General features: G+C 40.5%; 1 protein-coding gene across 2 annotated transcripts in view; it reads right to left on the bottom strand.

Annotated features, from left to right (window-relative positions):
• Positions 1-14,627, bottom strand: part of ROS1 (ROS proto-oncogene 1, receptor tyrosine kinase) — a 123,918-nt gene that overhangs the window by 89,289 nt on the left and 20,002 nt on the right. For both annotated transcript variants that reach the window (XM_059177740.1, XM_059177741.1), the window contains 8 exons: positions 11,825-11,973; positions 11,471-11,609; positions 8,088-8,289; positions 7,356-7,432; positions 5,783-5,905; positions 5,430-5,614; positions 4,170-4,267; positions 898-1,394 (listed from right to left, as the gene is read on the bottom strand). In XM_059177740.1, coding sequence (XP_059033723.1) covers positions 898-1,394; positions 4,170-4,267; positions 5,430-5,614; positions 5,783-5,905; positions 7,356-7,432; positions 8,088-8,289; positions 11,471-11,609; positions 11,825-11,973 — 1,470 coding nt within the window. The remainder of the gene's footprint in view (positions 1-897; positions 1,395-4,169; positions 4,268-5,429; positions 5,615-5,782; positions 5,906-7,355; positions 7,433-8,087; positions 8,290-11,470; positions 11,610-11,824; positions 11,974-14,627) is intronic.

The following is a 14,627-nucleotide window of genomic DNA, read 5'->3' as shown; positions in this document are numbered from 1 at the left end:
GCAAACGGGCCTAATTAGCTTTGTCTTCAAGTCAAAAATGGCCCATGTTTGCTCAATACTTTAGGACCAGAAGTTGGCAAACGACAGCTCACAGGCCAAATGTGCCTGTTTTGTCTATAAAATTGTACTGGAACGGCCACAGTTCCTCATTTACATATTATCTAGGGCTGTTCACACACGCAACGACAGACTTGAGTAGCTATGACAGAGACCATATGGTCTATACAGCTGAGCATATGTATTATCTAGTCCTTCCTTTAGAGAAAAAGTTTGCCGACCTCTATGCTAGATACCACGCTAAGTGGTCTACTGACGCGCCTTAATTTAATCTGTGTGACAATCCCAATGAAAGACAGAATTAACGCTCCCATTTTCTAGGAGTGAAAACCAATGCATGGAACATTTAGGTAATGTGCCCATGGATTATTCTACCAAAAAAGGACAAGATTGTCCGTTAAATCCATGCAGGCCGGCTCCAAAGCCCACCTGCCTACCTTCCACACACACCACCTGTCTGGAGATAGAAGTTCAAGTTCACAGAGTTTTAGGAAGTTGTTCCAATTCATGCAAGGTCTGGATGGATACAGATCTGAACCCACCTGCTCTATCCCTCTGGCTAACATAGTCACTCAGACCAGAATGTTAGTGCCTGCCTCCTGGAAGACATTCAATAAATGTTGCAACTACTGTGTTGGGATATACACGAGAAACATAGACATCCTCCTCATGTAAAACCAATAAACGCAGAACAAATGTATAAGCACTTTTTCTGGAGCTAAATAGCACTTTTGGTTGACGACTGAATAATCAGTCACATACAGGTTCTCAAAAGTGAGTCACAATGTCAAGCAATTCAAACTTTTCCTCCTTCCAGCAATGCTGGGGAGGGGTACTCACTGGTTCCTATGGCGAGGGCAGGGGGCTTCCACTGAACCAGGGCCTGGTGGGAGCCAAAGAGCACGGAAAGCTGTTGCGGGCGGCCTGGCAGGGGGTGTGGCTGAGCATAGGAGCCAGAGATGACCAGGTTACCAAATCCAAACTCTTCTATGTGGCTCAGGTCACAACCCACGATAAACTCATTAAAAGAGAGAGAGTCCTGCTGGAAAACAGCCTTTCCATCTGTGACAAGGAAGTCGTAGTTTTCACATGCAAAGCTCTTCACATCAGCAAAGGAGACATGAGCTAGGACAAGGTGGGAAGCGGAGCCGTCCAGAAACGTCGACATGAAGACACGAGTGGTGTCATTGAAGTAAATGATTCGTTTGGACTGGGGCTTCACTGCAAAGTCCTTCAATGTGCAACTCTCCACAATACGTAGGACTTCTGAGTCCCGACCAGATGGCACAGGGAGGGCTGCCCTATAAATGCCGTCTTTCAGGAGATAAAAGACATACCTGACATGGGATCAAAAGAAGAAACCTGATGTGATCCAATGCAAGCGCAGATGAGTAACCTCAGCCCCCTGCTTTGTCCTGTGATGCAATCAGAACCGTTTATCTCACCAGTCACTAAGCCTAGGGTGTCCCAAGGTGCACAAGGGTAAAGGTACTTACTAGAGATATGCACTATTCAATTAAGTTAGAAGCTGGAACACTGGAAAATTTCAGCCTTGCTTACAATGCTTTGTCTTTCAATTAGATAAGTGACTTACCAGGAATCAGAATTTAAGAAGAGAAAGGGTCTTCAAGATTTTCTAATGAAGCCTGCTTTCAAAGGAAAGCATAGTATATAAAAATGACATGACTAAACATATCTTTTATTGTAAAACACTTCTCTCCAAAATGCACATATTCTTAAATCTAATTCTTTCTATACATTTTCCCCAAGCATTGTAAAGGATAAAATAAGAGAAAGCAAAAACGTTTAACCCGTTTTTCAAAACCAGTTACTATTTTGCTATAAATATCTAGCAAAATTACCTTGCATTTTATAGTGGGCTACGTTCCTCATTTAATATTTACAATTAAGTGTAGGTCAATAGAGCTATCATTTTACAAATCATGAAGAAATACCCCACAAGACAGCAAAACAGCTAGGATGGACCACCCAGGTGCTTGAAGCAGCCAGTGGAAGAATGAAAAAAAAAACTACCTAATTTGGAGCCAATCTCATGATAATGGTGCAGGTGCATTATTAATAATGAAACGGAAAATATCACCAAAATATTTCACTGATAAACCAAATCTGTAAATAAAATTTAAAAAAAAACATAAAACTATTAATTTGGTTGAAGCTAATTTAGAATTTGTAAACATGGAAACAGATATTAACAAAAGTACACTTCTGCTGGGGCACCTAGGTGGCTCAGTCAGTTAAGCGTCTGACTCTTAATTCTGGCTCAGGTCAAGATCTCAGGATCATGAGATCAAGCCCCGCATTGGGCTCCACATGGGGCATGGAGACTGCTTAAGAGTCTCTCTCTCCCTGTCCCTTTGCCTCACCCCATCCCTCTCGCTCTCAAAAAAAAAAAAATATATATATATATATATACTTCTTCTTAGTAAATCTCTCTTCTCACAAGCCCAGAACTGACAGGGTTACAACCTCTCATCATGACTGTCAAATTATTTTCCTTGTCCTATTCAGTCCCATCCCTGTTCTCCTCCATGACTACTCCAAATCTTTAGCAATATGCTCCACCCCTGTGCTAAAATAACATACTGAAATATAAATTTTATGTTGAGATGTGACGCTATGTTCTTTTCCTTGAGAGGGTTGTAGCAGGCAAAAAGCAGAAAGAACTTGGCCCTTAATTGTTTGCTTTAGTTTCCCAACTTCAAAGCTATTAAGGGAACATAGATGGACTTCAGAGTAGACAAGAGGAAGAAGATTTAGGGTGAAGATTACAATCCTTGCACCAAAGCAGAGAGAAGGCAGGTTTTCAACCCTCATGGCCACTTTGGAGAGGGAAGGTGCACAGAGCTGGGGTGGGTGAGTAGGGGAAAGGGAAGGGGTGAGAAGGAGAAGAAGCAGGGTGGGGAAGAAGGAAAGAGGTTTAGAGTAAGGACAAACTCAATGAGTGAACAATTCAATGGTGCAAATAACAGCATAGAGGAAACCACTTCTAATGCCAGGAGAATAAGTGATTTCACACATCTGCAATTCCTTAGGGATACTACATACAAAGTGTTGCTAAAAGTTATATGCTGAATCTTACAGAAACTCTATTAGTGTATAAGGAGATGATCAGAAGACGTCCTAGAGGTCAAATACTGGCTTCATTGCAAAAGAGCTGTGTGGTCTTGGGCAATTACTAACCTGTGCCTTCCTAGCCATAAAACTGAGATAATAAAAGTGCCTAGCTCATAGGGTTGAATAAGAATTAAATGAATTTTTGGAAGTAATACACTTAGAATTACCAATTAATATTATCATCATCATTTCTAGTCACAGTTCAAAATCTAAGCACAAATCAATTTTATCTAATGGAAAAAAGAGCCACCAAAGACCTCACTGAGATGCATTTTGAGTGACTGATTTAGTGGGTGAAGTTTATTACCTTTATTACATTTATTATAGATAATATTTTATTTATTATTATTTATTTAGTGGGTGAAGTTTATTTATACAACAAATCATTTGGGGTTAATGCCAGCAGCAAATTCCATCTCATAGGATCTTACACTATTACAAATGAGAAAAACAAGATTCAGGGAGTCCAAAGGACTACAACTCTACAACACGGTGTTTGTAAAACATATTCTCAAATCAGTGATTCATTAAAACTTAAGTAACAAGACAAAGTAAGACAAAATAAGTACCCAGTAAATTATGAGTAAATGTGAATAGAGAATTTGATTTCAGATCAATAATGAGCAACCTTTTTTTTTTTTTTTTTTTTAAAGATCAATTCACTGGGGTACCTGGGTGACTCAGCCACTTAAATGGCTGCCTTTGGCTCATGTCATGATCCCAGGATCTTGGGATCAAGCCCAGTGTCCGGCTCCCTGCTCAGGAGGAGTCTGCTTCTCCCTCTGCCTATGCCTCTCTCCCCAGCTCCTGCTCTCTCTCTCTCTCTCTTTCTCTCTCAAATCCAAACTTTGCCTAGATTTAATTATCTTTGAAATAAGATACATAGATTGCCTTCTCTGGTTCTATGATGTTTCATTATCAAGCAAGTTTCCCAACGATTCTTGCCAAGGAAGAGAACTCATAAGGCTAACACTTACCCATTGTACGAATCAGCCACAATTTTCTGAGGTGCAGTAATTGAGGGAGGAGTAATTTCCTCAACGTTCGAGCAGTTTCCTAAATCACAGACATACACCTAGAGAATCAAGCATGTATCTGTAGATCAGTGTCTGTCTGTATTCAGTTTGGCCAAGAAGTATTTCTTTTTTAATGCGTCCCCCAACCCCCATCCCCTCCCTAAGCACATGTATTTCCTGAGCATCTGTTCTGTGAATTGTACTAGTCACTGATCACTTTTCAAAGTATAAAAAAAAAAACAAACCTCATAAAAGTCTGTTTTATATCTTATATCCTAACAGATGTGCATCCTGTTTATATCAATGAAATACAAATACCTATTTTCCTGGTTTGTGAAACCAATTGAATTTTTTAAAGATTTTTTTTCTTTTTCTTTTTCTTTTTTTTTTTTTTAAATAATTTCTACACCCAACATGGGGCCCAAACTTAAAACCCTGAGATCAAGAGTAATAAGCTCTACCGACTGAGCTGGCCCGACATTCCTCAACTATTTTTAAGATTTACGCTGTATCCAAGTTTATAGACTTCCAGTCATGGTGATTGTAATAATCCTGTCCCTTTGAAAGAAGGAATGTTGAAACACATCAGGACTATCTTCTCAAAGATTTCAGTAATACGGTACTTTCTGAGACTACTGAAGTTACCCTTGTTTATTATATAATTTAAAATGCCTACAGCTGATTTTCCTCATGATCGGTGGTCTTACCCAGTGATAGCATAGGTACCACCACTCTCTTATGAAAAATGAATTATCAGGCGCCTGGGTGGCTCAGTGGGTTAAGCCGCTGCCTTCAGCTCAGGTCATGATCTCAGGGTCCTGGGATCGAGTCCCGCATCGGGCTCTCTGCTCAGCAGGGAGCCTGTTTCCTCCTCTCTCTCTCTGCCTGCCTCTCTGCCTACTTGTGATCTCTCTCTGTCAAATAAATAAATACAATCTTTAAAAAAAAAAAGAAAGAAAAATGAATTATCATTAATGCAATAAACTCATGGCTTTGAAAAATTACAAATAAAGATGATTTAACAGTAGGTCAGGACTCATCTTAGGCAAAGTCCAGACCTTTCTATAGACCAGATCTAGGACTCAGTGCCAACCTAATGTCTAAAACCCAGTAAATACTCAATGAGTATTTACTCAGTGAAAGAACTATGTTTCCCTGTAGATACATCAAGATATGCATGTGAGTGTCAATATCTAATTATTCACATTAAATCAGACTAACCAATTCATCCATGATGAAATACATGTTCTGATAAAGCCAATCTACGGAGATGGAAGAAATTAATCCTGAACCTCTGTAAAATATTCTCAGGTCAGACACATCAGACATGTTGGCAACCCCTTTCATCCATATGAGAGTCCCTTCTGAGAAATAGATGACTTGCTGGTGACCATTAACGGATATTCCTAGAAGAGCCATACAAACACATGTTTGTTACAATATCACAATCAAAAAGAACTTTATGTGACAGAAAATTTATTTCTTTAATTTTCAATAAGGAGACCAAAATAGAAGTCAATCTGGGTCTTTTTTTTTTTTCTCACGAAGGAAACATTTCTTTCGATCATACTGACCTGTAATATTATGGTGTATGGCCTCTGACTGAAGGCAATGGGCTTCATCTACTAAATGTTTTAAAGATCTCTTTCTTACAGAAGCTTTTCTGGATAAAAAGAGCCACTGTTCCTCTTCTTGAACTAAAACAATAACATGATTTATAGGCAGACCAACCACATGCACATCGACACACAAAAAAATCATTACCACCCTTCAAAGCAAGGCAACTAATGCTCAAAAGAGGCTGGTCAGATTTTTCTCTGAAGGCACCAGGGGCATTTCAACTGCAGCATAAATCACATCATTCCATGATGGGGGGCGGGCAGTATAAGGTCAATCAAGTAGGCTTTATATGTATGTGCCCCTAAACGCTGACAAAATCACACCACGTAAGGGATCACCATTCTCAACGGCATTGGGCCAGCCAGAGCTCAGCTCATTATCCACAGCCCTGAGAATGTGACTGCTCCAGGGAGGTGGTCCAGCCCCCACCAGACTGGGCTGTTGCGTAACACCAGACAGACATTGGTTGTCTCTGTTTGGTCTTCAATTATCTCTCCCTTTGAGGCCAGAGAAAAGTCCTTAGAGCAATGAAATCTGAGGACTGCAGAACTCTGCTTGACGTCCCACTCAGCTGGAGACTGGTGCAGGGTGCGTCCATGAAGGGCAATTAATTAAAGTTATGCAATAATTGCAGGAACAACAGCCTTAAACCTGCTCTATATTTAACTCGTCCCTCGATGCTTCTTGCATAACAAAAATGCCTCTCCTTTCCTAGAGTCCTGCAACAGCCAAAAAACCAAAGGCTGGCGATAGCAGACACTCAATACCAAAGACGTGTGCAGATTGGGGCAAAGGGCTGTCCATTCAGCAAAGGAATTCTGGTGAAAATAGAAAACAGATTCCTAGAATTCTGAATCTTTCTGTGGTGTTCAAGGCTCCTACTCGTGTCCCCAATATTTCCAGTGCTTCTTAGAAAGCATTTTCATTTATTGTTTCCCACACAGGCATCATACAATAAGTATTCAATCTCTCAGGCATTCATTCATATGCCAAAGTGAAAAAAAAATAGTACTTACAAAATAATAACAAAAGCTAACTTGGTATATTGAATATTTGAAACAATAAAATTAAAATTATTAAGACCAGATACATTTAAAAACCTAACGGAGAATGGAAGAAAAAGGTACCTGATATGTATTAATTGATTATACCTAGTACAAAATGGGGGAGAGGGCAGAAAGATGACACGTATCCCTAAGCACTCAAGGTAAGTCATAATCACGAGTGTTTCATCTGAAACTAAGGATTTGTATGAGGCCATTTTCTTATCCCTAAATTTTTCATTCAAATTCTAAAATTCCTACATGCTCATTTAAAATCTTTGGGTCCAGTAACTTCTATTTGGTCAACTACTCAATGGGATTCATTTAAAATTGGAGCTTACCAAGTCCCAAAAGACAGTGTTGATTTGGGGAGAAGAGGTAGGGTTCTTGGGACCAACCAGATGAGCCAGGACTCTGAGATCCGAACCCACCCTTGCCACACCCCCAGTTCCCGAGTAACAGAAGGGGCACTCCCAGGTTGTACCTGCTGAGGATAAAGTGGAAATACTAGATTCTGCTTCTGGCCCCTCACCAACTTCATTTACAGCAGCAATGGAAAACCTATTCCAAAAACAATTTAGAGAGATGTGTTTCACATGGCATGGTGTGAACATGAGATAAAAAGAGAAGGAGCAATAATATTTCTATTTAAAGAACAATGTGGCAATGCATGTATCTAGTTACCCAGTCCCAGGGCGCAGCCCTGAGATGACCATCAATCACGACCTTGTTTGCATTCCCCAGAGAACAGCTCAGGGTCACAGGGGTCAAAAACTGAACTCTGCTATCTGCATGACCCCCATTCCTACCCTAATTTAAAGAGGCCTCCGTAAATGCTGGAAAAGCTAACAATAATAAAATAATTCCCCTAATGGTTAATGAAAAAAGACCACTAATGGAATTTCACCTCCTTCTTTTTTTCCTGTTGGGTTAAATGAAGAAATGGTATTTATGGTGTTTGTAATATCTTTATGGGTGCCTATTTGTAAGGACCCCCTGAATACAAAAGAAATACTTCAGAATGTTTTTGCTTAGGACACTGTAGTCCAACAAACATACAAACTTGAGGAAAATTACAGTAACATCAACCCAACAGCACAAAGTCAATGGGAGTTTTCCAAATACATTTAAATGACTTTGGGGCCATTATTTCTTAAATAATGATCATGCCCACAGCCATGTTGGCTCCGTCTTCCTTGCCCTACTTCGTTCTTACCTGTAAGTGGTATTTGGTAGAGTGGAGTAAAACTGAAAACTGGTTCTCTGTGTCCCTGAATCTAATTGTTGATTTTTGCTGATCAGCCTTAAGTTGTAACCCAAAATGGGTCCTCCTGGGAATTGGGGTGGAGCCCAACTGACTTCCACGGTGTCTGGACTCGAGCTCTCAATATTTCTAATGGAAGGCGCAGTCTCAGGAACTAGAAGAGGTAATGGTGACACAGTGAGCAGGAAACTGTACAACCAAAAAAAATGTAAATAGCATGGGGAAAAGAGTCTTATCTTTTTGAAGTATAAATTGAATATTTTTATTAATATTCAAAATAAGGGATAGAAGGTGGTACTACAGCTAGGAGCTGCAACTCCTGTTCCCTAAATGAGACCAGTTGGCTACCTTCCTAAGGGCCTCGACTGAACGTTATTTTCTTTGCATCTAATTTATGAAGGGGCAGGGATGCAAAGAGGATAAATGTCTAGAACACACTTATCCGAAGTCTGCAGAGATCGGAGTGAGTTGAAACTGTGGGGCGGGACCCAGTTCCTAAGGAGAAGAGAATCTATAACAAAACAGGAGTCAATGATTAATAGGAGTTGAAGGAAGTAAATCTAAATCGTGGGCCTTTTCACTCACTGGAGTGCTTGCTAAAGCCTGACCAGTCGCAGCTGAAGATACGGGGCTCAGAGAAGCCTGAATTAGAACAGTGTGCCTCCCTCTTGCTGACATCAGCTCTGTGGACCCAGACCGCCCGTCCTTCCCGCAGCTCCCAAGGTCCCTAGGAATCCAGGTTCACTGTGCTTGAGCAGCATCCTCTCCCTTATGAGGGATTAAAGGAACACAATTAATTAAGCATTCACTTCTAGACTTAAGAAGCTACCAAAGTAGCAAAGAACGGAAAGAAAAACAAAAGCTCTAACAGCCTGCCTGCCATTCCTGCCTCCACCTATTTTCATACCTCCAGCCCCCTGAAACCACACCCTTTCATTTCCTCTTCCTGTAGAAAGACACTCTCTGATGTCACTTCTTTCTTGTGTAGACTTCCCTCCCTTGAGCACTGTTGGCAAACAGTCTCCAACTCAGCCACACATGACTCAGGAGAGTTGGTAGAAATAAGACAGTGCAGCCTTCACATTGGGTGAGTTTTTAAAACGCCTGTTTAGGGGCACCTAGGGGGCTCAGTCTTTAGTTAAAAGCTCTGCCTTCAGCTCAGGTTGTGATTCCAGCATCCAGGGATGGAGCCAGAGGGTAGGGCTCTCTGCTCAGTGGGGAGACTGCTTCTCCCTCTCCCTCTGCCAGCCATCGCCCCAGTTTGTGCTCTCTGTCTCACTATCCCTCTTTGTGTCAAATAAATAAATAAATAAGATCTTAAAAAAAAAAAAAAAGACCATTTATTGATCTGCCAGCCTTTCTCCAATATGATTCCTCCTTAACTCTCAGACCAATCTTTGGCAAACACAAACATCATTGTGTCCACTCCTCGGCTCCCTGCACTCAGTCACCTTGGCGAACCAAGAGGTATGAATCATCTTTCACTAATTGAAATCAAGAAGTCTAAAAAACCCGATTCATTAGGGTCAATGCTCAGATATGATCCATTCCACTTCGAGCAAGTTGTATGCCACCCACAAGGTGAGCTGTGATTAATGTCCGAATCTCTCCCACAAAAGTCCTCCCCGAAAGGCCAGTCAGGGTGGGCAAGATATTCCTTGCCTATTAACCATTCTACTTGGTTAAGAAATTATTTTCATAAGGGCCTCAATTAAAAGGTAATAATACTACCGAAATCATACATTTCCCATCACGAAAGGAGAAGAGGGCCATGAGGCATGGATCACAAAACAGGTAACTATACGTTTTAACGTGACTAGAAAACTTAGAAGAGGGGCACCTGGGCAGCTCAGTGGGTTAAGCCTCTGCCTTCGGCTCGGGTCATGATCCAAGGGTCCTGGGATGGAGCCCCGCATCGGGCTCTCTGCTCAGCGGGGAGCCTGCTTCCCCCACCCCTGCCCCTGCTCTCTCTGCCTGCCTCTCTGCCTACTTGTGATCTCTGTCAAATAAATAAATAAAATCTTAAAAAAAAAAAAAAGAAAGAAAGAAAGAAAAGTGAGAAGGAATTGATGAATGAGGTCTATCCACGGAAATGTCACCCAGTGTAGGTCTAGAATACCTGGAGGACATGAAGGCTTGCGAATCCAGGAGAAAGGCTCAGAACCAGAAAGCAAAATTTGCCTTCTTATTATTTTGATTTGAAGCCATGGGCCCTGGATCATATTACCTCTCCAGCATCAGAAAATCTCCTGGCACTATTGGAATACATGAGGCATTGCTTTGAGCAAAGAAATATCCATATATTCCACTCCAATCTGGAACATTTCAAATATTGTTCTAGCCAGTGTCTGACCCAAGCTTTGGAGGATGGTCAGGGAGTAATCAGGAGAGGTGGCCACACACAGCCTAAAATCTGACAAGTAGTAAGGAGTATAAATCAGGGAAAAGGGAAAATGCCATCACCAGCTTCTCAGCTGTCTAGCTGTGCGTAGGTCCACAGCCTAGTTCAGTGTGAGGCTCTGTGCTCACTGCCACATCTCCAGAACTGAGCAGTCGGGACACCTAACACCTGGCCTGGAGTCCATCCCCACAGGCCCAGTCAGCTAACCCCGAGGGGAAGGGCACCACAGGACACTCCTGCAATGTCCAGACATGCATTCCCCTAAAATGCTCTAGGTTTGACCCCTTTACCTGGTGTGGAAGTCACATCTTCAAAAGAAAAAAATTAGAAAACACTCCAAGATAGATGCAATGTTTTTTTAATATCATGGCTGATAAAATGTCCAAGTATGATCCTAACTTCCAGGATGGCTACTGTACCCCTGTGCTTCCCAGCCTCATTCTCTCACAATTATCTTTTCCAGAAGCATGTGAAACAATTACTTCCCTGCTATCAAACTGTCCTTAACTGTTAATGGCTTCTTGAGGCTTATTCTGCTACCTTATTTAATACTGCGACCTGACCATCTGTCACCCTTGTGCCCCATTTGCAAGCCCCTAATGGACAGATCCTGTTCAAAACGCCCTTCTTACCATTGTACAGAGCAGCACTTTCCCACTTACAATGTACTTATATTTCGTTATTATATCATGTTAACTGCTTAGAGCATGTCTTCTCCACCAAAAGGTGAGCTTCACAAGACCAGGGAGTGTGGTACTGATCACAGAGCCATGCTGAACCCCTAGAACACTATGGGGTACATGGTTAGGTACTCAATTACTAGATGGGTCAACGGATGAAGGAATAATTTATTTCATTATTTAAAATAGAAACAAACTAAACTTAAGCTTTGGAATCATCTCCTTATTTCATGAGCGATAGAGACATACCATACCTCCGTAAGGATGAGTCCTATAACTGGGACTTGGCGGAGAATACAGCTGTAGCTGGGCTGTGAAGATCCAGACCACTCGGAAAATATACTCAGTGAAGGGGTGCAGGGGCTCCACCACATATGAGAGCTTGGACACAGCCTATGTCAGGGAGAGATTAATAATCAGCATTTATAGAATCCCCACTGCACTGTGTGGCTCAAGACCACAGAGGAGTGCATCTAATCCAACCACTCATCTTATACTTGAATCTTCTCTAGAATGTCTTTATGCCTATAATAATCTGTAGCAATTGGGAACTTCTAGTAATTTGGGGGAAAAAATCTGTGTGTATGTACATAGGCAACTTTTCATACCTCAGTATAAGTCCAGCTTCCAGGAAGTTGTGCGTATTTCCACTGAATGATGTATTTTACTCCAGAGATGTTGGCAGGTTTCCATCGTAAGGTCACACCGTGGCTTCCAATGGAAGAAGCAAAGGGTGCAGTGGGGAAATTGGCATTTTCTGGGGGAGAAAATAGAACTTCATTCACCAAGTCCCTCTGTCTGTCAAGTCAGGAGAAAGGTGTCTGTTTCATGTCAGCTCTCAAGAGTCTCTGGTCACAACTACATATTGCCACAATAACTTACTGGAATAATAAATGATGCACATACTCAGTTGGTTTATTTTTAAAAATCAGCTAGACAGTCTGGCATCTTGTTTTCGCCATGGAATTCACTACTATCATTTTTTTACAGGTAAGTAACATGGAATATTAGTTTTCTCTTACAATATACCTTCCTTGCTAGGTGCCAGGGGCGTGAATGGTACCTATCAGAACCATGCATTGTTCCAGAACATGTATCCCAAGACGTTTTTTAAACTTTACACTACAATCCTGTTGCTGTTTCTTGTCTTGTCAATAAATTATTATTTTTTTAAGATTTTATTTATTTGTTTAACAGAGAAAGAGACTGAGAATAAGCAGAAGGAGTGAGAAAAAGAGAAGCAGTCTCCCTGCTGAATGGGGAGCCCAATGTGGGATTCAGGGTTCAGTCCCAGGACCCTGGGATCATGACCTGAGCTGAAAGCAGAGGCTTATGCAATGAGCCACCCAGATGCCCCCTAATAAATTATTTTTACATGTTCAAGTAATTCTACTTCAAATCATTCTATATTCGGTTGTTCTATATTATAAAATATTTTGTGACTTCTAAAATGAGTACTGTTGATATGGGAAACAAAGGCAGAAGAAAAATTTTAAACTTCCTTAATACTTATAGCCCATTGGCAAGTCCTTGAAAGAGGCAGAGTAACATTCCTCTAGAAATTCAACTGCCTCAATACTGACACTTTGGTAAGAGCAAAAGGCAGTCTCAGCTGGACTAAGGACTCCAGGAACCTGAAGGTCTTCTTTAGGTATAAAAATTCTTTTAGAAACTTCCTTTATCTCTACTCCCCAAGATACATGTTGGCACTCATCCTCCAAGCATATGACCCATTGGTCTATATTGGAGGGTCTCATGACTAAGGTTTCAGTGGACAGTACTAAATGACCTTTTCCCAACAGTAGTTAACCCTCCTCAAGGTCCTGAAAAACTTGCTTCCAAAATTCAGGAGAGACTTATGCTATCCCGAGCCCCTTCCCCACTTGAAAATATATAAGTCACCACCCCTCAGCAACTTCTACCCATAGGTCCTGTCCCTGTGCTTTAACAAAACCACCTTTTTGCACCAAAGATGCCTCAAGAATTCTTCCTTGGCCATTGGCTTCAAACTTTAATGTCTTTCCTACAGCAGTGTTACAACTGGCAATACACATTTATTGTTGCTACTTCCGGGCCATGAACAAAAGGCAAGAATTTGGAATGGTATGTTCCACTGGGATGAAGTTATTTTACTCTACTTTTTCTATCTTCCAAAACTGTAACTGATACCATGCTTCAGCTTGCTTTTCCCCCCAGTTTTTAATTGTGGTAAAATACACATGACATAAAATTTACTATCTTAACCATTTTTAAGTATGTTCATGGTTCTGAGTACATTTACATTGTTGTGCAATGGTCACCACCAATCACATCCAGAACCCTTTTCATCTTGCAAAGCTGAAACTCTACTCATTAAACATTAACTCCCCATTCTGCCTCCTTGTAATCCCTAGCAAACACCATTCTACTTTCTGTCTCTATGACTTTGACTACTCTAATACATCATGTACGGGGCATCAAACAATATTTGTCTTTTTGTGACAGGCTGATTTCACTTAACATAATATCCTCAAGGTTCATCCACGTGGTAGCAGGTGTCAATTTTCTTTCTTTTTAAGGCTGAAGAACATTCCATTGTATGTATATATACATCAAATTTTCCTTATCCATTCATCTGTCAATGGACCCTTGGATTTCTTTCATGTGTTAACTATTGTGAATTCAATGAGAGGTGTATATCAGTGTATAAATGTCATTTCAAGATCCCACTTTGAGTATGTACATACAGGTGGAATTGCAAGATTATATGGTAATTCTGTCTTTAATTTTTTGAACAACCGCCATACTGTTTACCACAGAGGCTATATAATTTTACATTCCCACTAATGATGGGCAAGGATTCCAACTGCTTCACATACTCATCTAAACTTTTATTTTTCTGGGTTTTTTTAAGGGTAGCAAGTCTAATGAGTGTGAGGTGGTATTTAGTTCTAGTTTGGATTTGAATTAGCCTGATCATTTAGTGATGTTGAATATCATTTCATGTGCTTATTGACCATTCATATATATTCTTTGGAGAAATATCTATTCAGACCCCTTACCCATTTTTTAATTGGATTGTTTGGTTTGCTTGGTTGTTCAATTTTAGGAGTTTCTATATATTCTGGATATTAATCCCTTATCAGATATATGATTTGCAAATATTTTTTCCATTCTATTGTTGCCTTTTTGCTCTGTTGGTAGTGTCTGATGATGTATATATTTTTTAAATTTCATGAAGTCCAGTCCATTTTGTCTTTCACTGCCTGTGCCTTTGGTGTCACATCCAAGAAGTCACTGAAAAATCCAACATTGAAAAGCTTTTGCTCTATTTTTTCTTCTAGGAGTTTTATAGTTTTAGGTCTTGCATTTAAGTCATTAATCCATTCTAAGTTAATTTTTTCATATTATATTCTATAAGGTCCAACTTCA

Source organism: Mustela lutreola, chromosome 6, assembly GCF_030435805.1.
Source record: "Mustela lutreola isolate mMusLut2 chromosome 6, mMusLut2.pri, whole genome shotgun sequence".
NCBI classification, from domain to species: Eukaryota; Metazoa; Chordata; class Mammalia; order Carnivora; family Mustelidae; genus Mustela; species Mustela lutreola.
Note: the sequence above shows the minus strand (reverse complement) of the source record. Positions and strands in the feature narration are given on the sequence as shown.